Source organism: Protomyctophum parallelum (assembly GCF_964188405.1).
Source record: "Protomyctophum parallelum genome assembly, chromosome: 12".
Lineage (NCBI taxonomy): Eukaryota > Metazoa > Chordata > Actinopteri > Myctophiformes > Myctophidae > Protomyctophum > Protomyctophum parallelum.
Window position 1 is genome coordinate 38071787 of NC_139712.1, and position 26922 is coordinate 38098708.

A 26922-nucleotide genomic window follows, 5' to 3' on the forward strand; every position below is an offset into this window, starting at 1 on the left:
GCTTATTCCGTCTAGGTGGATTGGCAGACTCGTATTTCCATCTTATTCATAACGATATGGCGGCAGGTGCAGCGCCAGGGGCCAGAGGTGCAGCTCGTTGGATGTTGATGTTCTCTGGAGCAGCAGTGATGGAGCAGAGCGCGTCTTAACGCTGTGGAACTGCGGCTGTGCAAGAAGCAGCGAGCTGAGCAACGCCAAGGACTCAGGGGGGGGGGGGGGGGGGGGAGGAGGGGAGGTGAGAGATGTGCGTGTGTGGTGGTGATGGTGATGGTGATGGTGATGGAGTCCCAAACGGGCCAGACTCCAAGAGACGAGGAGCCCGCGACTGAAACCCCCGCCCACCACACCTAGGAACAGCTCAATGCCACATCGCAGCCGTCTCAAGGACACATTTGTAGAGACAGTTCTCATATAATAAGGCCTATAGCCTATACCGGTATCTTAATTGCATATTAGCCTGTATACAAAGAAAGATGATTGTGGAAATATTAAAACCCTTTATCCGACATGCGAGCTGAATGTTTGATTTGAGTCAAATGGAAACAAATTAATGCACAATCCCACATTTTATCTGCAAACGTTTGTTGGCTCAGTTTCCAATTAATGAATGAATCCATAATGAATGGAAGCCTGTGCGTGCGTTAAGAGTCAAATAGAAACAAATGATGCACATCCACATCTTTATCTGCAAATGTCTGCTCGCTCCGTTTCAGATGCGTTTGGAAGCCTGCTGCGTGCGTTTGGCTCCTGGGTGGGATGCCAATATAAGATGCAGGATGTATAGAGACAAGCCCCGGACCCATGCGAAGGCTTTCTATTTTTGTCCTGTCTGTTCTATAAACAGTATATTAATGAATAATGATGAACTGTGTCACCCCCCCCCCCCCTCCCCTTCTGTCACTCTCCCATCCTCCATCTTCGTGAACATGGTTCACCAGTGCATGTGGCATAGGAAGAAGAGATCTGATTTTAACAGAATATAACTAATATCTGTTAGCTGGCACGGCCATGCTTGCATCTGCCTGAGACAAAGCATTATCCAGTGAGTGGGCTGTTTTATGGTGAACCTGGTGGGTCTGAAATTGATTCTTTTTTTCTTGTTGCAAAATCAAGCTTGGCTACCGAGCCACTAGGTGGCAATGTTGAGTTTATGAGTCATCGGTGCGCAAATGTGCACACGCGCGCGCGCGCGCACACACACACACACACACACACACACACACACACACACACACACACACACACACACACACACACACAGCACGATTCTTGCTCAAATGTTAACCTGGATTTTCTCCCACAAGAATTGAGATCACGGTTCTCACTCGATTCTCATTTTCTTTCATTCTCTTTAGTTGCTGAACAAACTAAAGTGAACATTACATTCAAAATGTGGCATTTTGGAGCCAACTATATATATATATCCCATTATAATGTATATTTACTTCATTATCAATGTTGAAGATTTGTTTTGTGTTGTATGTAAATGTATGTAATATGGAAGAAATGTAATATGTTTAAGACCCCAGGAAGAATAGCTGCTGACTCACAGTAAGCTAATAAATAAATCAAATAAAAACTGTGGCTTCAGACAACTTCAAAGAGCTTGACTTAACCTCTCCTAAAGTCTCTCTTGTAGCAAAAACACAAGAGTAACTAAATTGAATTGTACAGCCAACTAGTGCTGCACGATTCTTGCTAAAATTTAGATCTCATAGGTGTCTGAATCTAGATCTCCATCTTTTTTCGATTAATTGTGCAGCACTAACACACTCACACACACACACACAGCAATTTATTAGCTTTTATTTATTTTTCTTTAAAACAGAAAATGATCGCTTCACAACAGGCCTTTTCAAGCAAACCCTTAAGCTTAATCGATACTCCATTGTGCAAGGGTGTCGCTTGCCAAAACGAACATATCTACTTAGCTTGTAGATCTGGTCTTTTTGGCAACCGACGTCGATGTACAGAGTATAAATTACATTAAACTTGCCAACACCTACAAAACGGTATCAAAAGTGCACCATAGTGTCAATACAACTTCTCATGGTCTATATTATCTTCTTGTAATATTTATACAAATACCATTCTGTACACTGTAGAAATACACAATCTGGTGTGCCCCAGAGTTGGGACACCCTCCCTCCCTCCTATCCAGTACTAAAGGTGGCTTACGCCAAGAAGACCTCATTGCAGAGTTATGACCGATTTCTACTTCGTTTCGTGCAGGGAAAATAGCAGATCTACAAGCTCACAGCCTGCACTCAACCAAGTATAAATCGGGCATTACAGTGTGAGAGGGGGGAAGACACCAGGGCCAATGTTATATATCATATCATTAAATACCCATTCACCCAACACCCAATGCAAAAACCAGCAAGCGCCACTCGTACAACCTAAACGAACCTCTGTACAACCCTCATTTAATGCATTATTAACTCCCCCTAAAAACAATCTCAATACAACGTTCATTCGTTAAATCACTACAGCTCATTTGTCCCTGCAGCAACAGCAGCATCCAGCCACAGATGAAGAAGGAGAAGAGGGCAGGAAAAAAAACAGAAAGAGAGGGACGGTGGGCATTTAGGGGGAAGTTCTGAGGCTGAGCTGCGGCACTGTGTTGGTAAAAAAAAAAAGCACAGTTATGAAGTACAGCTGTGCAGCGGGCAGGGTATGTATAGTCCACTACTCCCACAGTGGTGGAGGGGGCAGGGGGTGGGGGGGCAGAGCTTTACTCCCGGTCGCCTTGTGGAAAGGCGTTTCTCAGTCCCTGGACTGGTAGAAGAGGATGTAGCCCGATTCAGAATTCTTGGAGATCTCCGAAGTGAGACCGTAGAACTCTTCTATGGCCTGGGCATCAATTTTCTACAGGGCGTGAAGACATCCGATGGATTAGTTAGTGGATCGAATAACATGAGTGGAAATGTCACACACAAAATACACATTATTGTAATAGAAATGTGATCATGCTGTGACTCACCTCTACAATATCGTCGTCAAATAGCAGCCAGAAGTCATGACTCTTTACAATGGCAATATAGTGACCCCTATTTGGACCACTGGAATAAATAAATTAAAGTTAATTAGAGGTGGAAAGTAACCATTAATTAGCCTTTCCTTTTCAACAACCTTGTCCTGAATGTCAGATCACTAACAAATCACAATAACAAAACATTGCAAGCTCATCTACGAGCTTGTAGGTCTGCTATTTTTGAAAAATCGAAGAACCACTGACAGAAACATAGCTTTTTTCAGAAAATTGTCAGGATGTAGAAGACATTTTTAGAATCTATATTTTTGTGAAATGTTGCGATTGCCTTCAGGTACACTGCCTCGCACGCACCTCCCACAATGCACCACCACGGCCACGAGGTCGTAGAGCCTCTCGGGGTTGGTGGCGTCTCCGGAGGTGTTGAAGAGACGGAGCTCCAGCGGGAAGACAACGCGATATGACAGTTTGGTGTAGCGTTGCAGCTGCTCCATGTACTTGAAGCGCTTCAGGTGCAGAGCGAGAATCATAGGGAGCTTCTTCACACGCATCCTACAAACACAAGAGAGGACCACATGAATGGCAGGCAGTGTGTCTATCTATATTCTATAACTTAGCATTCACATAGATGTAAACTGCCCAGTAGCAGCAGGTGTAGGGAATTAAACATCGTCACTGTCAGGGGGAAACCTTGCCTTGTATGTTCAAAAAGGATATTGAAAATATGATCTGTGTTCCAACGGAACCAGTGTAGTTATTAGACAAGCTCTTGTTAATACTTTTCATTGGTTAAATATGAATAAAACCCAGACACAAGACTAAGCACTTTCAAGTTTCAACCCTATTTTACATAATAGCCGATTGCAGATTATTTTGCTATTAGAACATATTCACGGCACAATTTATTTATGAAAAGAAAATACAAAATATGGAGACTGACCTTTTGTGTGCCTCCTGTTTGCTTCTACATTCTTCACAGTAGTACTTGTATTCACTGCACAGTGTCTCTGTGTTACTGAAACCTCTGGATGGAGAAGATAATATGTCTGTCAATATGCAAGCTTGAGTCAGCCAGCCAGGGTCTAAATAAATATGCATATCAAGCACTGGCATGGTGCATTACTCCCATCTACATTACGCAGAGGCATTTGCGTATCTTACCTGAGACAGTGGGTTATGGAGGTATTCTGTTCTACATCCACTGACAGGTCCAGAAAATCCTCATCTTTGCTGCTTATCTGAGCACAAAAGTTGATTGACGTAAAACTATGTTAAACAAAATCCCAACAACTCAAACAACATCTGTCGAACCAGAGCACATCGACATGAGGTTGAAAAGCATCTTGTGTTGTGCGCAGTGCACAGCAAAGATCCAAAACATGCACACACAAAAACACATAATATAGAGTTTAATGCTAATGAGATGCCAACATGAAAAGGGGTCTGTCTCACTGTTTCACAGGTGAGGCAGCGCGTCTCGTTGGTCAGTGTGCCTTGGAAGATCTCGTGAACCCAGGTGGGCGCAGGAGTGGCATTGCTATTGTTGTTCTGGGAATCCAGCGTGCCATTTGCCACACGGCCATTGGTCTTGTCCTGCTTCCGCTCCTCCTGCAGAAGGTCAGCGATGGTGTTCAGCAGATAGTTTAGGAACTCGTGGGCATCCTGCTGCATGTAGTTATCAAACAGCTCTGAGAAAGAAAGACAATAACAAAGTGAGAGGGAGAGTTAGTTAGTTCAGGCATTCTTCCACAGCTGTCAAACTGCTCTCAGATAGAAACAGCGAGTAACCAGATCTGGAACTTACTGCATCCAGACATTATAGATTAATTTTAATTATTTATCATACATAAGATTTATAGTCATAGATTTTTCTATGATTTCTTTTTTTTGCATAGAAGTGTATATTTGTAAGTCTTTAAATGTTTTGCTGAATTGAAAATGGAGGACCCTTATGTAAACAAGTCTTAGTGCATTTTTTGTATTGACCTGTACTTTTCTTGAACTGTACCCAATCTGCAAACTGTTAAGGATCATTAAATCAGAGTGCCCATCAATTTATAGCGACGGAGCACATTTAGCGACGCACCAGGTGCTATCCCGGATGTAGCTGAAGTAGTGACTATAGCGACGGGACCGCGATGGACCATCTAACACATCATCTTTGCTTAGAATTGGACGGCACACATAATCTTTGCTTAGAATTGGACGGAATGATTTAGATCAAGAGTTATTCACGTTTTAAGAATTTCGGTCTCATCGGCTAAAATGGGGGGGGAACATTTTCGATGACGTCCCAACCGGAAATTACATTGAATGTTGCTCAACAGAGGCATCCCAGCCTCCCGCTTTCCTAGCAGCTTGTTTTTGCGTGCCATACGAGCCCCACTGTTCATCACAATCACAATGATGAGTGTTGTTTGCATAATTTGTTAGGGAATAGCATTAATCTTCACAAAACAGCTCTGCAGAGGAAGAAATTGAGATGAAACTTGTACTTCCTGAGCCCAGGGGTGTTTCCTCTCTTGCATATTGACATGCAGAGTGTCTAATCAGCAGAATTAGACACTCTGCCGAGAGACAACACAAAGGCAAAGAAGTTAAAGACCTGTCCCATGCATTTCTGCTGAAGTACATTATTGTTGCCACCGCAAGTTGTCTTCATGTCTCTCTTTTTCATTGACTATATCTTAAAACTTCAACCCTTTGCCTCAGTATATGTCTCACCATTTTCTTTGCGTAGCCGGGTGATGAACTTCTTGGGCGGTATGACGCCCACCTTCCTTTTCTGGTTGGCGATGCTGTGGAAAAGGTCAGCCAGGCAGGTGAGCAGGTTCTCCTTGCGTCTTGGCTGACTGCGGTATGCCAGGATCTTCTCGCGGAATGGCCGGCAGAAGTACAGAGCCTGCAGCACCGAGTTACAGTAGCAGGTGTTCCCGAACTGAGAAGAGCACCAGAAAAGACTTCAGAGGTCAGCAGACTAATTAAGTGCACATGTCAATTAAGACTGACACACGCTAAGCGGGAACACTAAAGCTTTTAAGTATATAATTCACTTACATTAACGAGGCCAAAGTAGTGCTCATTGACAGGAAACTGCTCGGAGCCAATTTCTTTCTCCAGAGCAGAGGCATTGGCGCCCTGAAGAAAAAACAATTCCAGGAGTTGTTGATGATACACCGTTCTCTACATTAAACATTAAAATCACTGAACTTTATACAGGACCAGAATCATAAGAAATAAATAGGCAGGCCAACGATTAACATTCTCAAGGTCATCTACTGTTGAGGGCACACAAAATCAGGTAACTGGGGCAGCCGGGTGGCAGAGGGCAGGGCTGCCCCAGTTAAACATGTCAGCGGGGGTGTTGAATGGGAGTAGGACAGAGATGCTTCTCGTTGGCAGGCGAGGCCACACACATGAACGAGTGGAGAAGAAAGGAGGTCAAAATAATTAAAAACTAGATAACTGATGGTACTTAATTGTGCATCCAGATTGAGATAACTGATGATGGTATTAATGGTACTTATTGTGCATCCACATTATTTTTGCTATAATGTACAGTTGTCCACTGACTTCTTTACTTTATTTGACAACTAAAATATATTGCTGATGGAAAGTAAGTGTCACTTCAACTTGGCTGATCCATATTTATAACCCAGACAGGTTTACACATTTTCAGGTAGTCAGACAGACAGGGTGGAGGAAACACCTTTCTATGGTTAAGACTAAAAAGCCAATCATTCAATGGATGCGTTGAACACTGCATATCCATGGGTGTATGATTTACTTTAAAACATTCAATGATTCAACGTCCATAGCTGTCATTATACAGACAGCAGAAATTAGCCTGGAACGTGTCCACTGTCCATAACTGCGCAGCTATCCATGTCGTCATTGGTTGAGCTTGTTGTAACCTTAGCTTGCCTTGTGAAATGCTGCTAATTCAAATCCAGCCGTTTTAAACTCCGACTCTAAAATAGATATCATGTAAAATAACAACGCTGGCTCAACATCTATCCAACCCAGATGTGTGTTCCTGCTGCTTCCAGCTGTTGGGAAAGTAAATGCACGCACATTAGCCAACTCCGGTTGCTAGTTTCGTTTAGCTGTGTTGCTCACACAGCACAGCTGCAGCAGGTGCACGTCCGTCACCGTGCACGGTCACGCTGTTGCACCAAGCAGGGCTATTCTAATACTCGGATTAGTTAGGTGGTTACGTGAGATCGATACAATGAGAATAGTCCACCATCAATGAGCTGATCGCCCATTAACACGGTCTAGTAGTGTCTACAGTACAGAACAGAGCAGATCAGAGTGGGTGGTTGCTGATTGGAAACTGCTGGGCTAGCATAGCGACAACAGCTTAACGGGATTTTTCATTTAACTGTCCCCAACTACACTCGACAATCAAGTCGCGGCTATCACGTCAACATAAAGTCTTGTCTATAAACATGCACGAATGCCACGTACTCACCATGGTACAAAAAGAGGCAAATTTGGAGACTGTCATTAGGATTTCCATTCGGCTAGCGCCATCTTCCACCCAATCAACGCGTAGGCGAGGTTGGAACTAGAGTGAAGATACCAAGGATAGAGAGATTACGTCATTACTAAGCGTCACGTGGGGCCATGGACCGCAAGATGCCCCTAGTTGTCGCGTGACCCTTTCGCTCGACAACAATAGACGTATGCATCTGAAAACAATGGAAAAGTCGAAAGTACGTCATTTGCTTCGAGGTTGTGCAGCAAAATTGGATTCCGACCTTCGAAACAACAGACTACACCGGGGCTACACACGTCTGATTGTTCGTGACGTCACTGGTCTCTCCTTGGAGTCTCAGTCTTTATGCTCCATCCAGAGCTGGCAGTTAGTTCTTCTGCAATGATTTGTAGAAACCGTGTTATACTGCGTTAATCTATAGGCAGCCTATTATACTACTGTCTAAATGAAATAATATTGTTCAGTAAATCACGCATAAAAGGCATTGGCTAGCAGAGATGTATTCGTAATCCCGTTGTAACGGAAGTCGATTTAGGTTTAGAATCCCATACATTTTAGCTACTCTCCGCAGTGCATACTAGTCTGCATACAAATAAACGTTCGACATCAACTAACAGCTCCATACAATTAATAATATATATCCACTACAGAAAAAGAGTACATCGAAAGGGCACGAACAAAACTATAGATTCCATTTGTTGTACATTTTTGCAGGTAGATAAAAACAAAAATCTGAACCCTGGGAAACACCCATTTAATTCAGGCACTATCGTGGTCTGCCTGGATCCTAAATTTTACAAGGCGGAGTCTGGGGTCCTACGCTCCCTCTTTCCGCCGTACCCGCCATCTTGTAAGCAAACGGGGGTAAGATGTTCTCTGTGCTTAAACATCTTTTTCACTTTATTTTACCACAATATTCGAACCTAATTGCACCGATAAACACACTGCAATTATACGTTTTCCTCGTAGTTGTGTAATGAACCTCTCAGTGAGTCTAAAAGAGACACAATGCCCGTAGAACTGTTCGGGAGCTGCATCGTGGTTCCACATGTGGGCCTAGCAAACTAATCCAATGGAAGACAACACAAGTTCCATTTCTATCTTGACAACCTCATAATTAAACCCTCTGATTTGCAACTCTCGGATTTAATGGGGAACGTAATAGTCGGCTCTGTACCGCGTATTGTCTATGATAATGGAGTCATTATCAATTATCATTGTGTAATGTACGTGTCATCATTACTGCCACCACCGAATGCAGCTAATTTCAACTACACGGAATCTTTTCATTTTTTGTTTCAAATGTATATCCTACATCTGCCAAGTTGCGGACCAAACCTGTGCAAACAAATTAATTAGTTCTACACCAACCATACTTGTTCAGACAAAAGGCAACACCTGTGTTTGGCCCCAATATGGCAGGTGTAGGACTACATTTGAAACGGACTGATTGGTGTCTAAATTTGTGTTTAGTGTATTTATCTTGGCCTACTGATAATTATAAAATAAAAACACATGGGCTGTATGTATCATGTGAAATGACCTGGCATGTCTTCTTCCTTAGTGATCAGGCATCATGACTAACACCAGAGGCAAGAGGAGGGGGACCCGGTACATGTTTGCCAGGAAGTTCCGCAAACATGGTGAGTCTTTGTAATTTCATTAAAAAATAACAGTTATCTAGGTTGCACATAACATTGGGTTGTTACTAACGTTGGATCTCTTACAGGCCCAATTCCGTTGTCCACATACATGCGCATCTACAAGAAGGGTGATATCGTTGACATCAAGGTAAGACTGTAATAGCACTTATGTTAGTTTTTATGTATTGGGTTTGGTACATAATATTAGTTGTCATTAAAAAAAAGTCATTTCTAACCATTTGACGAATATAATGTATATCAAGCTTGAGTAAATGAAACCCATGTAACATTCATGATAAGTTCTACTATAGTCCTTAAGGTGTTAGATATTCATCAAAACATTACACCACATTAAGTCATCAACTTTGCTTATGTGATGTTCAGGGAAAAGGTGTTTAATGGGTTATCACAGATAGTGATGAGAGACGCAGACACATGTAACATCTCCTGTATAGTGTATTTATCTGACTTGGCAAATCATGATGTGCTTTATTTCACTTGTAGGCTTTATGTTGAGTTCACGATTGCTAGTGCAGGTGCTTGGGGATATTTCGCCCTAATTCGTCTAAAAGCGCCACATTTTGCACAGATGTAGCCCAGGCCATGCTCTAATGATTTAGCTAGGGCATTCTTGGGCTAAAAACGGCATCCGAAATGTGAGGTCTTCACAATTTGGGCAAGTGTCTATGGCAGAATTTAGCACAAGGGGTGTTTTTCGTGCAAAACTAATGCTTGGAATGGATTCAGAATCATGAAAACTTCCTAGTTTGAGACGTTAAATTTAGAAATATTTGCCTTAATTGTCAATGGTGGCCATATGAATTAGGACGCTGTGGTGCCCCCGAAGGTCGCCGGCTCGGGCACCCTAGCTAAATTATTAGAGCGTGCCTTGGGCTACATCTGAAAAATTGGCGCTTTTAGACGAATTGGTGCGAAAATCACCCTTATCTCTCCCAAAGTTCCTCCACTATGTAGAAGAGATGAAATGCATACTGACATTTTGTCAAACATTTCTGTGACACCAGGGCACCGGTACCATTCAGAAGGGAATGCCTCACAAGTGCTACCACGGCAAAACAGGACGTGTTTACAATGTTACCCAACATGCTCTGGGTGTCATTGTCAACAAGCAGATCAAGTAAGTAAAAAATATCTTTAAAATTTCTGTGTTGTATATTGGTGCTTGCATATAGCCATTAGCTAATATTTGATTCACATAGATGGATTAGAACCCCCATCTTCACTTTACCACCAGGGCTGTCTATGTCCTCCAGTGGTCATTCTTGTGGGGCATAGCATTTGTCCTTAAGCACTCGAGCCTAACTGATGTTGGAACTGGGGCTGCAATGAGGACACACTTACAGTCTGCAGTAAAACTGCAATAAATAAGAAACGCAACACTAAGAATCCTGAATTGAAACCATCTAATTGAGTTGATGTTCTTGATGGGTTGATAATGTAGGAAATTATTCAATGCATCATGAAGTCTCAATTTCACTACGATTCAGTTTGATGATAAATTATGATCAATTTCAAAACTGACTTCCCACAAAACTGAATACCCACAAAAAGCATATACCAAGCTACACATTTTGCGTGCAGTACTTAGTTTAGACAGTTTTTGGTTTAGACTAGTCATTGGTTAGACCAGTCATTGGTTAGACCAGTCATTAGTCCTACAACTACAACCTATCTCAAACCCTCACCCTAAACCTAACCTCCCACGGGGCACTGGGGCAGCACACCTAAACCTAACCTTAACCAATGACTAGTCTAAACTAAGTATGCACCCCACACATTTTCAGAACGTTTTGTTTCAGCAAATGCCATTTCATTCAATTTTCATTTTCATTCGACTACAACAATCATCAATAACATTGATGCAGTTGAACCGCCATCCACCTGGAGATCAGAGCTTTTACAAAAAAAAAAAAAATCTCTATTTTTCTTTTGCTTGTGGGAGTTTGTGAGCTAATTTGATTTCTCCATCCTGCAGGGGCAAGATCCTGGCCAAGAGGATTAATGTGCGCATTGAGCATGTGAAGCACTCAAAGAGTAGGGACAGCTTCCTGCAGCGTGTGAAGGCTAACGAGAAGAGAAAGATCGATGCCAAGAAGGACGGCAGCTGGGTGGAATTGAAGCGTCAGGTAGGACACAATGCCATGGTTTAGCCTTTGTTCTCCCTCTCTCATTCTCACTTGAAGGAATGGGAGACCTTCCGTTAGTCTCAATGTGGTTTTTACTGGTTAAATAAAGCTTAAATCAAAATAAATGAAACTTTATACACCATGTAATTAACTTTATACACCATGTAATTATTAACTTGGAGATGGCCCATGCCACAAAAAAACTGACAGACTATTTAGGGAAAAATGGAATGTTACAGATTACCGCTTTGAATGAATATTCCATATCAGAACCTATAGTCAAATATGAAAAATTACTGCCAGTTCGAATTTGAAAATGTAAGTTTTGAAAAAAAAATATATATATTGCATGTTGCTAACCTTGCAGCAACTGCCCTATATAGAACACAGGGCCATCTGTCTGATACTGTGCTACACCTACAGTATATAAAACTTAAGGACCCTGCAAAGTCTTGCATTTACTCTAGTTTACGCAAATACTGATAGAACAATGTGTTGAATTATTCTTTTATTGGTTCTGGTAATTTAATCTGTCAAGGTTAACTTGGTTCATTGCCTTAAATCGCAATCAAAAATTGATAAGACAAGAACAGAGCTTGTACTTAATGGTACTTCACAAAATATGTATACCCTGTAGTTTCATGGCACTCAGACTTGGGCAATTGGTGCGCAAGCCTTTCAACTTCAAACTACAGTAAACCGTATTTCAAACTGAAAATTTCAGTTGTCATTGTTTTGTCAAGTAAAAGCATTTCACATTGATGTATAAATTAGCTTTAATGTGACAACACAGGGTTGCAGTTTAATGACCTGAGTGCTCTCAATATTTCTGACATCACTGGTTGATATCTTTATCCCTGTCTATTCTACAGCCCCAGGCACCTCGTGAGGCCCACTTCGTCACCACCAAGAACAACGTGCCACAGGTGCTGGAACCCATTCCATACGAGTTCATGGCTTAAGGCTGAAATAAATTTGTTTGTACACAACCCCTCTGCTTTGTTCTGTGTTTTTGATTCCCATTTCGATTGAGTTCATGGTATAATCTGCTGGCTAAAATAAAATGTGTTATACACAGCCCCTTGTGGTAATTAACTAGTTTATTTTAATAAGCTTATTGCTTGCTTATTTTCCTCTGATCACTGAAAGTAAGTGCTTTATATTGCAACGATAAACGGTGAGTAGTCTGTCTAAAACACCATGTCTAGTGTTGCTTGGGATGGAGAACACTGACCCTGAAAATGCAATATGGGTGTTTGGTACAGTAATCTTATTATGTGATGTACTGTAACTGGTGCAGTAGCAGTGTAGGTCTGAGTTATACCCACATGGTTAAGTGCTAAATTTGTACTGTAGTTGAAGTAGATGGCAGTTAGCAGCAACTGGTAGCTGTGTTAATACATAAAGTAATCAATGGGATGTACTGTATATTGGTCAGGAGGTGCATGCACATCCCAGGTTAATTCAACGGGTGCTCAAACAAAAAAGAACAGACTGCAAAAGAGAATAAGCACAAGTTTTGAAAGCTCCCAAAAAACTTTACCAAGGCGGGTAAAGAAAACATTTCGGCTTCTTTGGCCTTCGTCAGGTATATACCATATAGGTATGTACTGTATATTGCAACGAAATCTAAAATTGAGGCGTTCACATTCCTTGAGGACTGAAAAGTGAACACTTGCCAACTGCCCAGTCAGTGGAACATGTAAAAATGATCAGTGTCCACTAGATGTCGGTATGCACCACGATAAAGTCCCCCAATGAAAATGTGCTGCTGTTCAAATCAACCTTGGAGTTTTTCTGTCTTTTATGGATGCATCTGTGGTCATGAATACCATGTCTATATGGGAACCATATAGACATGAAGACATTTGTGTTCATAAAGCATGTAATGTCATGTTTTCTTCTAAATATAAATATTTCTTATTTGAACAGCCAGCCATATGCACTGTTGTGTATGAGCTGTCAATGTAAAGATCGTGTGTGACCACCCCTGTGCTATCTTGACATTTGCTGTTTAATCAGTGGAGGCTGAATGGCTGACTGGGTATGTGACAAATAGGTTATCTCATCCCACCTCGGTACTTTACCCAATATTTACACCAATTAGGACCGGTTTACAGAGATAGCAGCAGCAGGTGGGAGAATGAAGCTCTGTGTGTGTGGGCGGCAGTGTGTATATAATAGTGATGATTCTATATGCATTAAAGAATCTTGGACAGTATCTAAAGCATATTTAGGGAACATGATACAATCACATCACAATGATTCATTTTTCTACAGGTAAAAAACAAAACGAAGGCACAAGCTTCAGTGGAACCCCTCAACGTTTCATATTCCTCTGCCTAAAGGTCAGGGAATCTAGACACAGGCCTTATCAGGGCAGAGTAATAAGTACCCAACAACCCAAATAGATAATACTATAGGAAACTCAAAAACCAAAATTCAGTGCAATCAATCAACAGGTACGTGACAACCAAAGCCTTTGTTATCGATTACTATTGGTGGTTGAATCTAGGTTGTAGTGGTTGCTTTTAGATAAGCAGTACTGGGAGTTAGTTGTCTATTTGTCCACATTCCTACAACCTTTTAGTCATGGCAAATTAATTTATCATTCTCTAGTATATCTCGTAATATAATGTGAGTAGAGATATGAGGTTATTTTATGTTTCGCCTATTTTGCTAAACCTTTTTAACATCTGTTGACTCGTGTCATGTTAACATAACTGTTAAAGTAGTTACTGCTACACTCACCAAATCACAATGGAATCTGATACCACTACAATACTGTTCTATTCAAAATATTATATATTTGATCGACTGTGTGTGTGTGTGTGTGTGTGTGTGTGTGTGTGTGTGCGTGCGTGCGTGCGTGTGTGTGTTTGTTTTATGGGTGTAAAATAAATAAGTACATTTACTCAAGTGCTGTACCTTTTGAGGTATTTTTTACTTTACTGGAGTATTTCCATTTTTTTTTACTTATTATTATTACTTATACTCCACAAATATTGCACTTTTACTTCTCTACAATTATTTGAAAATGTAGTTATAACTTGGTACTTTGTGAGATTATTATCAAAAAACATATCCACTTCAGCCCTATATTTCGACCATTTGAAAATAGCCAATCTGCTCTTTTCAAAAGACTTGTATATATTTGAAAACTTGGGACATTCTGCATAATGGGTATTTTCTACTGTACCTATGTACTTTTACTCAACACAATTTTGAATTGAATTGTTTACTTATAACAGAGTATTTCTACATTGCCATATACTTGAGTACTTTTACCACCACTGTGTGTGTGTGTGTGTGTGTGTGTGTGTGTTAACATGTTAACATAACTGTTAGAGTAGTTACTGCTACACTCACCAAATCACAATGGAATCTGATACCACTACAATACTGTTCTATTCAAAATATTATATATTTGATCGACTGTGTGTGTGTGTGTGTGTGTGTGTGTGTGCGCGTGTGTGCGTGTGTGTGTGTGTGCGTGTGTGCGTGCGTGCGTGCGTGCGTGCGTGCGTGCGTGCGTGCGTGCGAGAGAGAAAGAGCCTGGGCGCATGCGCGTGTTTTCACAGATAGGCCCTTCGTGTGTAGCTGACTCATGGAAGTTACTGATTGAAGGAGGAAAAAGTAAACAGTAGAGAGAGAGAGAAAGCAAGCATGCATGCAGGGAAGAGAAAAGGCAACAGGGAGACAGAGCATGTGGATGAAAGCTGTGGAGTACTATGTTCTCCTTAATCACACATGTTTGACACACACAGATTGAGTCTGTCAGCTCACCTAGCAGCCCAGAGCAGCCATATCGACCATGCATGTTAAACATTAACCTTGCACACAAAATGTACACCCCTAATTCAAATGAGTTGCATGACAATGTTTAATTTTGTGACAGGAAAATGTCTTGCCACACACTTGTCACACATTATTTGGCAACTCAAAACCATGTTTCCATTACACCACGTGATTCTCAAACGTTTTCATATCAAGGACCCCAAAAGTATTTTTGCCAGTTTGACACAGACCCCCATCTGAAAATGGTACTGTATGCTATTGCTATTTTCAAATAGCTGAAGAATATTTAACTCGTTTTGGTGCGGACACCCTGGTACCCCTCCAGGGACACCTGGGGTCTTGGTCTCTGAATGTGAACCACTATTTTAAATGTTTTTTTTTTTTTGTGGCTTTCGCCTTTTTATTTATTTATTTTTCATGGAGGGACAGACAGTAGGGCGTAGGCTGACAGTAAATGGGGAGAGAGATGGGGGGAAGATAATCAAGACATGCAGTAAATACTGTCTAGATCAGGAGTCGAACCCGCGGCACACTGCCAGACTTGATTACCAGCCAAGGTGCCTGGATCGCTGAGCCATGGCCCAGGCCGGGAACCACTATTTTACACTCCCCCCTCCATCTGTGATGCTCTGTATTGTAGCCTATATCTCTTTCATTCATACAACAATTTCCTCTCTGACATTTAAAGTCAGAATGGTCAAAAAGAGTAATATTTGCGACTGTGATGCAAGAGTGGGTGTGATCACACATTTCCACATGATAAGTGTATGTGTGTATGGGATAGGCTTTGACAAAGGCACAAGGAAATCCCATCCCAGGCCAAACACAGTGTATCTATGTGGGTGATAGGTGGAGTGTGCTGGTATCAATGGGGACCCATATATCTGTGTATATGTACTGTATGTATGTATGTAAAATGTGTATGTGTAAAATATGTCTGTCTGTCTGTCTGTCTGTCTGTCTGTCTGTCTGTCTACACACATACGTATACACACACACACACACACACACACACACACAATTTATATACCGTTCTATTTTATAGATATTGATAGATCCAGGGGACCGACCAGATGGGGAGGGGATGAGACTGATAACCATGGCCACTGACCCAGCTCTGGTCATCTAAAGCGTGGGAGGGCACTGAGGTAACGCCCTTTAGGTTCTCAATAGCACTCATTCACACAAGTCAGTCAAAGGTTTCACATGAGATCATGGCATGGGGCGCAGAGGGTAATCTATCATGTTTAGATAGGTAGATAGTGTTGTCGGATTGTCAGTGGCCCTTTTTGCTATTGAATCCCCCAATTCTACCTGCATATTTCTCTCTCTTTTTGTTTGTGTAAAGGCATTGCATGTTTTTATTATAAAAGTAGTTAGTTCCATCTTCCATGCAGTGACTGTATTATGTAACATTTTTGTCTATGTAACCATTTTGTCCAATCTGTATGGTCGAGTATGTTAATACTTGAACAGAAAGGAATACATTATTTTAAGATTACAAATGTTTGACAAATGCTTTCTTCAGCGTATGCGTATGTTAATACAAAACTAGAAAATATTGAAGAAACAATATGGGGTCGCTGCAAGCCAAAAAAAAGGTAGTATAAATAGTACAAATAGTATGTGTGTGTGTGTGTGTGTGTGTGTGTGTGTGTGTGTGTGTGTGTGTGTGTGTGTGTGTGTGTGTGTGTGGTGTGAGTACGAACAGCAACTATACTTGCCAGGTGTTTCTAAGGGAAGATCTGGCGAGGAGTGGTTGGTAAAAGTATTCATGTTTTCCAAAGATTGTCAAGCTTTTTCCAAAATAGCAGATCTACAAGCTCACAACATTCAAAGTATGTGGCGATGGAGTATGGGGTGTGTGGCTGTGTGCGTGCATGGGGGTGGGAGTTTTGGAGATGGGCATGTATAACATTTTAGCACCAAAATATACTTTGAGTATGAGTAAGTTAAAGTACTAAAACTTTCAGAAAATAGCAGATCTACATAAGCTCAGAACAAGGTAGATCACATTGTAGATCGGCTGTAGTTACTGTAGGTTTTGTATTAAAAATCTGAAAAGTAAGAATAAACGAAAGCTGTCAAATGCTGTAATTCTAGTAGAGTAAATTAATGGGGTGGAAGAAGAGGCTTACCATGCACTGCATGGCATGCAGTGCACCAACCTGCACATTGGGAGAAATTAGGGGTTCAGTGTCTTGCTCAAGGACACTTCGACACCGAACTCTGAGGGAGCCGGGGATCGAACTAGGAACCTAGGAAAGTTATATATTTAAAAAACTGCAAATTATTTCAAAGTAATAATCTCAATTATACAACAGGTCGTTTTGAGGAAGCAATCTGATTGGTAGAAACAGCTTTCTTATTTCAACGCCTAATCAAAACAAACAATTCAGCCGTGGTTTTCTCTCAGAGCGCAGCAGACTTGGTGGCTAGGCTAGCTAGTTTCTTGGGACATTTGTGGTCGTAGTGACTACATCTGTCATTGAAAATGTTTCATATTCTCTTAGTTTTAAGGGTAACTGTTGTATAATTGCAATATTACACTTGAGGGGGTGGTTTAACGTAATTAATGCACTTCTGCATTGCTTTCGGAACTTGCCTGCAACATCGCAGGCGTGCGTTAACGACGTTAAACCACACCCTCGAGTGTAATATTGCTTAAGCGTGCATGTCCACAGTAAGGTGAATTTTAGTAAGGTAAGGTGAATTGAGTTTCTCTGTGGAAGTATGAAGGAATAGGGAGGGTCTAAAGTTTTATCACTTTTAAAAGTTAAATATTAAAAAAAACTACAAAACATTTCCAATATTCATGTACACCTGCACGATTCCACAGTAAGCTGAGCATGTCAAAATGTTAATTGAGTTTCTAAGTGAAAGTGTGTATGAGTAGTTACTAGTTAGGTGGCAAACTTTGTCCACCCAAACTTTACCCACAGTGGTGTCGCTTGCAGCGACCTCACAATAACAATTGGGATGGATGTATTTGGTCTCCCCACTCTTCTATTGAGGCATTTAGATCCTGTGTCTGTTTTGACAAAACCTTTGACACAATCCCATTTCTGGCTTGACACGGATTTTGACCTGAAGGTCAAAATAAAATGTCTACATTGAGCAAGCATGTATAGGCCCTATTAGCTCAGTGGTAAAAATGTCAGCACTTGCATAAGAGGCCATGCAGGGTTGAAATCTGGGATGGAGCAGGAAAGTTACATTGCAGTGCAGCTTTAATGCTTTCATTTGGATATATTATTCACATAAGTCTATACCAGTCCGAGATGTGGATTCAGTCTAAGATTTCTGGGTTAAAAAGTAAGCCTACCAGTCAGAGAGGTTTAAGGTTTGTGGGTTAAAAAGTGTCTCTCTGAAGACTAATCGACAGACAATAAATTACAATAATAAATCATACCTATCTGAAAACAATACTGGAAAGTTGATAAGATAACGATTAGAGCTATAAATGCTCTCCGTGTTGAATTACTGTAGACAGACAGTCGCCTCTTTCTCTCAAGTACAAACACACGCATGCACCCACGCACGCACGCACTCACACACACACACACACACACACACACACACACACACACACACACACACACACACACACACACACACACACACACACACACACACACACACACACACACACACACACACACACACACACACACACACACACACTATTAATAGATCAGCAGATTGGAGACAGATTGGAGCTGCAAGGAGCCTGTATGATAAAGCCAGTATGAATCATTACAGGATCAATAGGACAAAAGCAATGGATCTGTTCCGCATCAAATATTATCAATTTGGTCTACACTAGTACACAGTATTAACTAGACTACATATGAACTCAGAGAGCCAAATTATTTCTCTTCAGGAATGTGGCATTATACCTGTTTCTGAGGAAGTCATAAGCCACATTAATGGTGGTGGTTGTTCTACCTACTACAACACTCATAAAGATTGAGAAACCTAGGACAGAATAGGAAATCAAGTTTGCAATTAAAACTATTCTGTGGCTGTAACTAAGAAATATTTGCCATACCATTTCAATAAGAGAGCACTATATTTATAATTATAGAGACAGGACACCCCTTTTCTTTTTCTCAATTGGTATCTTCCCCTACCTTAAATCAGATGCAGGTGAGCTCCTGCCACAGCCCTCCTGTCATTATTGTAGTTACAACACCCACAAGTCTGATAGATGGGGGAACGCCTGCCAACAAGTCGAAGTAGTTATGTTTGCAATTTTTCCGATTGCAAAGCAACATTTAGTAAGACCTGGAAGCTAAATGCTCATCTTTGCAAACATACAGGGCTGGTAAGTAGTAGAAGTATACCTCTGTGATCTTTGCTTATTTAATTTATTCAAGTTAATTAAGTGTTAACTAGCTCTACGTTCCCATAGTAATCACTACTACTACCCCCCCCCCCCCCCCCCCCCTAATATTTTATCTGGTCAAGATACCAATTTAATCCAGTCAGGAGAAAGCTCTCATACAGAATACAGGAATTGGAATCATTGAAGTGGATAAATGGTTGCTCTCTCCTGATTGGAGATATAGAGCTTTACCATTTTATATATATATATACAAAAAACATATATTCACTATATATATATATATGTGTGTGTGTGTGTGTGTGTGTGTGTGTGTGTGTGTGTGTGTGTGTGTGTGTGTGTGTGTGTGTGTGTGTGTGTGTGTGTGTGTGTGTGTGTGTGTGTGTGTGTGTGTGTGTGTGTGTGTGTGTGTGTGTGTGTGTGTGTGTGTGTGTGTGTGTGTGTGTGTGTGTGTGTGTGTGTGTGTGTGTGTGGTTTTAAGGTCCCAAGGAATCTTATGGAAATGTATGCCTTAATGTCAAATATTTCTCAAACTCAGAGACCATTCTCCTGTGATAATTGTCCAAAAAGCTTCTGTACCCAGTATCGACTTACCAGGCATGAACTGAGCCACAGTGGTGAGAAAACGCACAAGTAAGCAATCATACCCTTCCACGAAGCCCATGTTGTAGGCTACGACTACGGTGTATAAATTGGGCTTCAATATGTCATTAAAAGCACGAGAATGCTATTTTCATTACATTCATGCTGGCGTTCCTCCCCTCTGTCCATCTGTTGCTGTCTGTAGGTGTTTGGCTGAAGCATGCTCTGAGGTCTTTGCAACCCATTCCACCATGAAGAAACACATGGCTTCGGTACATGAGCACCAGAGAAAGCGCTATGAGGTACACTATTTTTAGTTTGAAACATGGACATGTACCTACCTTGACTGCATCCTCAGTTTGAGGGTTGTACTGACTTGCTGAGTGGCTACATGCATTTTAAACAGTGTGACCATCTGGGCTGTGAGAAGTATTTCAACAAGAAGTACAAACTGACTGCCCATAAGGCTGAGCATGATCAGACTCAGCCATTCTTGTGAGTAGAACTATACAAATAATGCAATGAAGTACTGTTAATGTAGTCTTTTGTAACTTGCATCATTTAGCTATGATTTTGTACCTTTCTATACAGTTGTACCTTCAAAGGTTGCCTGAAGGCCTTCTCTTCTGTGTATAAACTGAGGAGCCACCAGAAAGTACACAAAGGTTGGTGGTTTTTCTCAGTCTTTTTTCAGGCTGCTACACAGCAATCAGAATAGATTATTTTCAGGCTGCTACACAGCAATCGGACTAGATTATGGCCAAGTTATGGCCATAATTCTCACACTGCTGTAACACTGCTATAATGCACTTAGATTGCTTAGTGTTGTCTCATGGCAGACCCTTGAACAGCGTTTGTGCCAAGTTTGGTGCGAATTGGAGCAACGGTGTGCCTAGCAAGTCCAGACGTTAGTTTGTGACATCCACTGTCACCCTCTAGGCAATTTTAATGTGTCAGAGCACAGTGGCCCTCCGGGAATCATTAGGTCCCTGGTTCGATCCTTTGCTCCTCCAGGCTTTGTGTCAAAGTTCTGAGCAATACACACCTAACTGCAACCCTGTCACTGCTCTCAAGAGCAGCACACTCCGGTGTCAAATGCAGAAAAAGTATTCCCTTTGGTAAATACCCATACATCTCTGGGCTTCCATTCTAGGTTATGCATGTGAAGAGGTGGACTGTGACTTCCAGGGGAAGACATGGACAGAGTTGCAGAATCACAGAAAGGAACATGCAAGTATTGAATACACTGACCTAACACCAGTTATTACATGCCATCAATGTATATCATGACATGCCATCAATGCCTATAACTATTCTGTGCTCAGTCAAGTTGCAGTGTTCAGACTGCAAAAAGCTGTTTGCCAATGCCTGGTTCTTGGATCAGCATCAACTGACTGTTCACTCTGGAGAAAAAAGGGTGTTCACATGCACCAAAGAAGGGTGTGAGAAAATCTTCACCAGCCGCTTCAACTTGCAGAGTCATATACTGGGAGATCATGAATGCAAGAAGCCCTTCAGTTGTGCTTATTCTGGTTGTGGGAAGAGCTTCACTATGAAGGTAAAACTCATCTGAACACTTAGTACTCGGATACAAAAAATGGTATGATTATCTTATAGCTGCAAGCAAATTGGATGATATCTACATCTAGGTTACAACAACGCATCTAATTTGACAGCCCATTCATGAAACAGAAGTCATATGCGACTATCTCATCCATACGGACAGCTTGGGTTATCCTTTGTCTCTGTCAAGTCTTTATTTAAAAGAAAATCAACTTGACATTTGACTTTCTGTCAAACTCCGTCTCCAATACTCCATGAACTCATGCAGCCATTATTTGTCTTTGTGTTCGAAGTTGGAAGCACTCTTAAATCACTCAACGTCCTGCATGTGTGCAATATTTGAACACATGCTGAATGAATTTATTGACAGAAACATGACAACAGACGAGGAGGACAATCCAAGCTGTCCATAGAGGTGCACTATATTGGTGCTTTTTGTTTCATGGAATGATTGACCCAATCAGCTGTCATTAAATAATTTCTTCTGTTAAACCTGACATTTCAACTTTATACGATTTGTTCGACTTTACTTGTTGTACTGTACTGCTGGTTGACTTAGGTTTTCTCTTATTAGGAGAGTTTGTGGCGACATGGAGTGGTGCATGATCCTTTGAAGAGAAAGATAGAGGTACTGTGGCTCCTCAATCCTACCATTTTGTCAAAATTATATGATTTTCCAACTTGTATATGGAATTTTCTGCTGCCTTTCTAGAAACTATGTCCCAAGAAGAACCAGCCATGGCGTAAGGAAGTCGGCATATTGGCTACTAGGCTACACAATACGAACTTAATGGATACTGACCCATGATGCTATACAACCACCACAGCCATACTGTGGGGTTTCTACAAGGGTGGAACCAATCATTCATACTTTTTGTTTTCTGTTCAGCTGCACCTTTTTGTTAATCACATTATGAAATAAACCCTTCACTAATGCAACACTTTTTAGCCTTGTTTTGACACCTGAATTGTCTCATGGGCACATTGACCCTGTTAAACCAACTGTAGCACGATGTAATTATACAGTATGTAGCAGTGGCTCAGAGCCTCAGCCTGATGGCCTCAAAAGTCTAATATTTCCCCCGGTCCATGGGGATATCCCTTTGGTCTAGTGGTTAAGATGTTGTACTTTCACACGGGCGACCCGAGTTCGAATCCCGGGCATGGTGCTGTGACCTGGTTCGGGGTTTCCCCATGGGAGGAGGTCAGAAGGGGGGGTGAGTGGCTCAGAGCCTCAGCCTGATGGCCTCAAAAGTCTAATATCTCCCCTGGTTGCAGCTCACTGACACGTTTCCTTTTGAAGGAAATCTTTATTAAACAACACACATTCATACACGTATAAAACTCCAGCTGAGGTGACGGCTGGTCGTCATGACGAGGCCTAAGGGCATTTGAGCCTTGAACGTGTGGCCGGTTGCTAATAAGGCCTGGGGTTTATTCAACTGGACACAACATTGTTGTAGATAAAATAAAATCTTCACTAGAAAGTGATTTACGACTGCATGATTATCCTACTTGGCAAAGTACCACAGACTGTTTAAATGGTATGTGTTTATATTAACTGTTAATGTTGCGTCCACCTGAATACAGCCCTGGAGTCTACAACAGCCTGGTGAGGTGATAACTGCCCACATACTAGTCTGCTACAGTTATAGTACAATTTTTACCCCCACATGGCGCAAAGACAACATGACCATATGAACACAGCAGTGTGAGTGCAGTCTTGATTGATGTGGCACAAAGAACATTACCTGCTTGTTCATAACAGGCTTAGCACAGTAGGGTCCTTCTGGCTTTACAACAGTTCTGAATGGTGAAATTTGGTCCTGGCTAAAACCCATATGGAATGATGTAGCATGTACCAGTTCACTTTGGCCAAGGTTGTTCCCAATCTAGAACATTCTGACTGGATTCAGTCTAGTGCGCTGGAGCTCTGCTCCCCCTGCCTTAAGGGTGGACCAGCTATGCCAAGCTGCCCGGCCATGACACCACAGTGAGTGCAACCCGGCTGCGCTGTTCTTTCAGCATAGGCACCAGAGCTGAGTGGCTCATTCCAGCTGTCGACATCCCGTTGACTGCCAGTATCATGTCGCCGCACCTAGGATTACAAGAAACACCAGATATGAACGAATGTTGTCTAGCTCTCTAGTACACATTTTACATGCAGACAAAATCTAGATGCCGCTGCATGCAGTTCATTGGAGCGACCTGTTTCGCGATGTGAGTGTAGAAGTGTTCCAGAAGTGCGTTAGACATGCTGCCACTGGCCATAGTGGCCAATCACAGCGTGTCTTTTCCAGGACTTATCAATTCAAAGGAACGTTTACATTGCCTCTGATTGGCCTACCGAACGTCCCCTTCTGTGACGCACACGGAAGCTGGCAAGCTTCCGCATGCGTCACAGAACCTTGCCCTCCCTGTGAGATACAGACGCCCCAGAGCTGAAGGAGGCGTCTACTTTTCTGTCTATGATTTTACACACACTTCAAATTCCTATCATACTGGGCACAGGCACGCCTAGTTCATGCGTCCCTTCCGGGTTTTTAAACGGCTCAAAATGACGAAAAGCTGAAAAGCTGTTTCAAAATCAGGAAGAGACGCCTGCTCTAGGCGTTTTCTTGCCGCCTCTTGATGCGACAGTGTGCCTGTACCGTACAGGTTAGTGGTCCCTTCCCCGGCTCCCCCCGTAGTTATCTCTGATAGTAGGTCGGAGGTGATAATGAGCCGATCAGGTGCAAATGCTATGCAGCTGCCATGATCAAGGCTCTGTAATGGGACACATTCTCCAACATGGCATGCGCCATGCATGCACTGAGAGGCAAATGGGGCCGAAGGGCGAAGGTTCAATGTAATGCATGGAAGTAAATGTTTTAAGAATTGGGATCTTTGTCACAATACCACACTTTGTTTTTTTATCTAGTTTTTTAATGTGCACACTATAATTTCATTCATCTAAAGAGAACATAGTCAATTTAGTATGGGCTGTTATCGTGAGAAATGGTTGATAGTTCGCTGTCAATAATTGACAGTCTTGGGATGACAGCCCATACTCGAGACACAAATGTGTCACAAATGTACTCTGCTCTTTGGATATCTCAAAATAGTATAATAGGGCTGGGCAATATATCAAGACATTACTGTAGTGTAGATTATTGATGGAAAATCTTATTGTATAATATTTTATATGATAGCACCAATAGATTTATTGAATACTTACATTGACGTGTACATGACGTGTGTTAACAGTACGTCTGTACAGTAAAATGTGTGAAGTGAGGGGTACTCTTATCATACATCATACATCAATCACAATTTGCGTCCTCACCTTCGTCTTCAATGTTTGTGTTACAGAATATTTGTGTTTACACAAACACTCAAAGCTGGACATACTGTAGGAGGGGATAACTTTTCAGTTTTTTTGGTTTTGAGAGGTCTTTTGTGTGGGGATGTTTGTAAACCATGCATAGTCAAAATGGCATTGGATAACAATAACTTTTAATGGCATTTTTCATCATCATCTCAGCTTGTGATTAGATTGTCACAACTCTGACCGTAAAGCCCGGGGGGACGTGCTGAGTTTGTAATGAATTCTGTATTTCCCAGGTGTAATGACATCGGAAAGCCAGTGCAGATATTGCTGAGCTCATTTTTCGACATGCAATTTGTGCCTGTCCGATACCAGGAGCACAGAGTCATGCGCAAATACGAACAAATTGCAGTTACATGCTGATTTCATGTCTTCCCAACAATATGATCACAATATTGATATTGAGGTATTTGGTCAAATATATATGATTTTGTTCATATTGCCCAGCCCTATGGGCACATTGAAAAACAAGACATGAGACAAAAATTATGTGACACAGTATGTCTTCTTTTATTTTCCTGAACTGATACAAATGTCCTTTCCTTCTTGACATAGTCTTGAACAAAACAAAGAAGCCATAGCCTATATGGATTTTGGACAAAATGAGGTGTAGCCTATACGTACGTCATGGCAAGTTGGCAACTTTATACACTTGTTTACAGCCACTGTGTGGGATTACAAGGTAGATATGATGGCTTGGAGTGATGCATCATCAAGAAGCATTATCATGTCATCATGTATAATGCAGTATAGAAAGCATTTGGAATGTAGGTAGTATCATGTATTACAGTTAGTGAAAGTGCCGTCAACTCCCAGCCTTTATAGTGACACAGTGTAAAAAGCTACCAAACTTAGAAGACAAAATGTTCAGGAAAGTGGGAAGATGTTTTTTTAGGGATGTTTCAAAGCACTCGAGTCTGGACACAGTTCTGCAACGAGCTTAGAGTATGAATTGTCCAGAAGAAGATGATTGATCACTTACTTCAGGCGGCCATCATAGTATGCAGGTGTTCCAAGGACAATGGTCTTGATAAAGAAGGCTTGGTTGCCATGGCTTTCTTCGTATCCCCCGACGATGCTGAAGCCCCAGCTGCCAGGGTGGCTCCTACGCAGTACAATCTCATGGTTACTGTGGAGGTAGCTGGAAGACAAGACAACAGGGAGCACTGTCAAAAGGGGACAGATTACCAGTGTTTCACTGAGAAAGGACTGGAGAATCACAGTGTTTGAAACCGGAGAATAGGGATGATACAGAACCAAAGGCGCATGCTATTGCCTAAATCTGTATTCTATGGCAGTGTTTCCCAAACAATGGGTCAAAGCCCATTTCTGGGTCACAGACCCATTTTTATGGGTCATGGGTAAATATCCCTTTAAAAAAGAAGCAAAAAAGCACATTAACTATTTTCAATAACAGGCTTATATTATCTATTCATAATGTATTCTTTGGGTCCCGGAGAGACACAAAAGTCCTTTGGGACTCGAGCTAAAAGGTTTAGAAACCCCTGTTTGAAAAGGTTTGGAAACCTAACCTAACTTAACTTGCAAAGCAAGATATCTTAAAAACAAATGCTGGCTGGATCGGTGCAGAATCTTTATGCTAACCAGGCTGATCACCACAGATTGTGGTGACTTCATGGACTTTATCTAGTGCGTACTAATACCGGTACTTAAGGGATGGGAGGGAGGTTGGATGACTGTTCCTGCCTCTCTCTGATTTTGATTTGTACGTTATTAGTCAGAAATCCAATTTTTGGTCTCCCCTGAGAGAGAATGTCACTGTTGAAGTATGAATCATCTACTTATTAGAACATTGTATTCTAATTCATATGTATGTAGTGTAGTCTATGTACGCGTATGTGGCCTCTGCTATATCCTCTCGCTATAGCTTACTATTTTTGGAAATGTCTGAAAATGTTACCTCTCCTTTCCTCTGTGTGTGTCTTGTGTCCTTACCTGGGCAGGCCGAGCCATATGACCCAGG

The 26922-nt window shown here is 41.6% G+C and overlaps 5 protein-coding genes across 5 annotated transcripts in view; 3 read left to right on the forward strand and 2 right to left on the reverse strand.

Annotated features, from left to right (window-relative positions):
* Positions 1–1790: 1790 nt before the first annotated feature.
* Positions 1791–7575, reverse strand: usp12a (ubiquitin specific peptidase 12a). Its single transcript, XM_083777868.1, has 9 exons — positions 7467–7575; positions 6050–6130; positions 5717–5930; positions 4445–4680; positions 4154–4230; positions 3933–4016; positions 3347–3544; positions 2984–3062; positions 1791–2868 (listed from the first exon to the last, which is right to left on the reverse strand). The coding sequence occupies exons 1-9, from the start codon at positions 7512–7514 to the stop codon at positions 2767–2769; spliced, it is 1119 nt and encodes a 372-aa protein (XP_083633994.1). The 5' UTR covers positions 7515–7575; the 3' UTR covers positions 1791–2766.
* Positions 7576–8305: 730 nt separating this feature from the next.
* rpl21 (ribosomal protein L21) lies at positions 8306–12272 on the forward strand. Its single transcript, XM_083778012.1, has 6 exons — positions 8306–8357; positions 9058–9136; positions 9223–9284; positions 10162–10274; positions 11133–11283; positions 12156–12272. The coding sequence occupies exons 2-6, from the start codon at positions 9070–9072 to the stop codon at positions 12243–12245; spliced, it is 483 nt and encodes a 160-aa protein (XP_083634138.1). The 5' UTR covers positions 8306–8357; positions 9058–9069; the 3' UTR covers positions 12246–12272.
* A 7005-nt stretch (positions 12273–19277) lies between these two features.
* On the forward strand, positions 19278–20063 carry gtf3ab (general transcription factor IIIA, b; the record flags this gene model as incomplete). The annotated part of the gene is made up of 2 exons (XM_083777783.1): positions 19278–19408; positions 19965–20063. The coding sequence occupies exons 1-2, from the start codon at positions 19292–19294 to the stop codon at positions 20061–20063; spliced, it is 216 nt and encodes a 71-aa protein (XP_083633909.1). The 5' UTR covers positions 19278–19291.
* A 196-nt stretch (positions 20064–20259) lies between these two features.
* Positions 20260–22379, forward strand: LOC310867665 (transcription factor IIIA-like; the record flags this gene model as incomplete). Its single annotated transcript, XM_083777784.1, has 7 exons — positions 20260–20310; positions 20415–20503; positions 20600–20673; positions 21162–21242; positions 21334–21566; positions 22146–22199; positions 22284–22379. 7 exons carry the CDS (start codon positions 20260–20262, stop codon positions 22377–22379), a joined length of 678 nt encoding a protein of 225 aa, XP_083633910.1.
* A 1121-nt stretch (positions 22380–23500) lies between these two features.
* Positions 23501–26922, reverse strand: part of lnx2a (ligand of numb-protein X 2a) — a 15319-nt gene continuing 11897 nt past the window's right edge. The window contains exons 9-11 of the mRNA XM_083778336.1: positions 26895–26922; positions 25921–26079; positions 23501–23669 (exon numbers count right to left, since the gene is read on the reverse strand). The exon at positions 26895–26922 is cut by the window's right edge and continues 198 nt beyond it. Coding sequence (XP_083634462.1) covers positions 23534–23669; positions 25921–26079; positions 26895–26922 — 323 coding nt within the window. The 3' untranslated portion in view covers positions 23501–23533. The remainder of the gene's footprint in view (positions 23670–25920; positions 26080–26894) is intronic.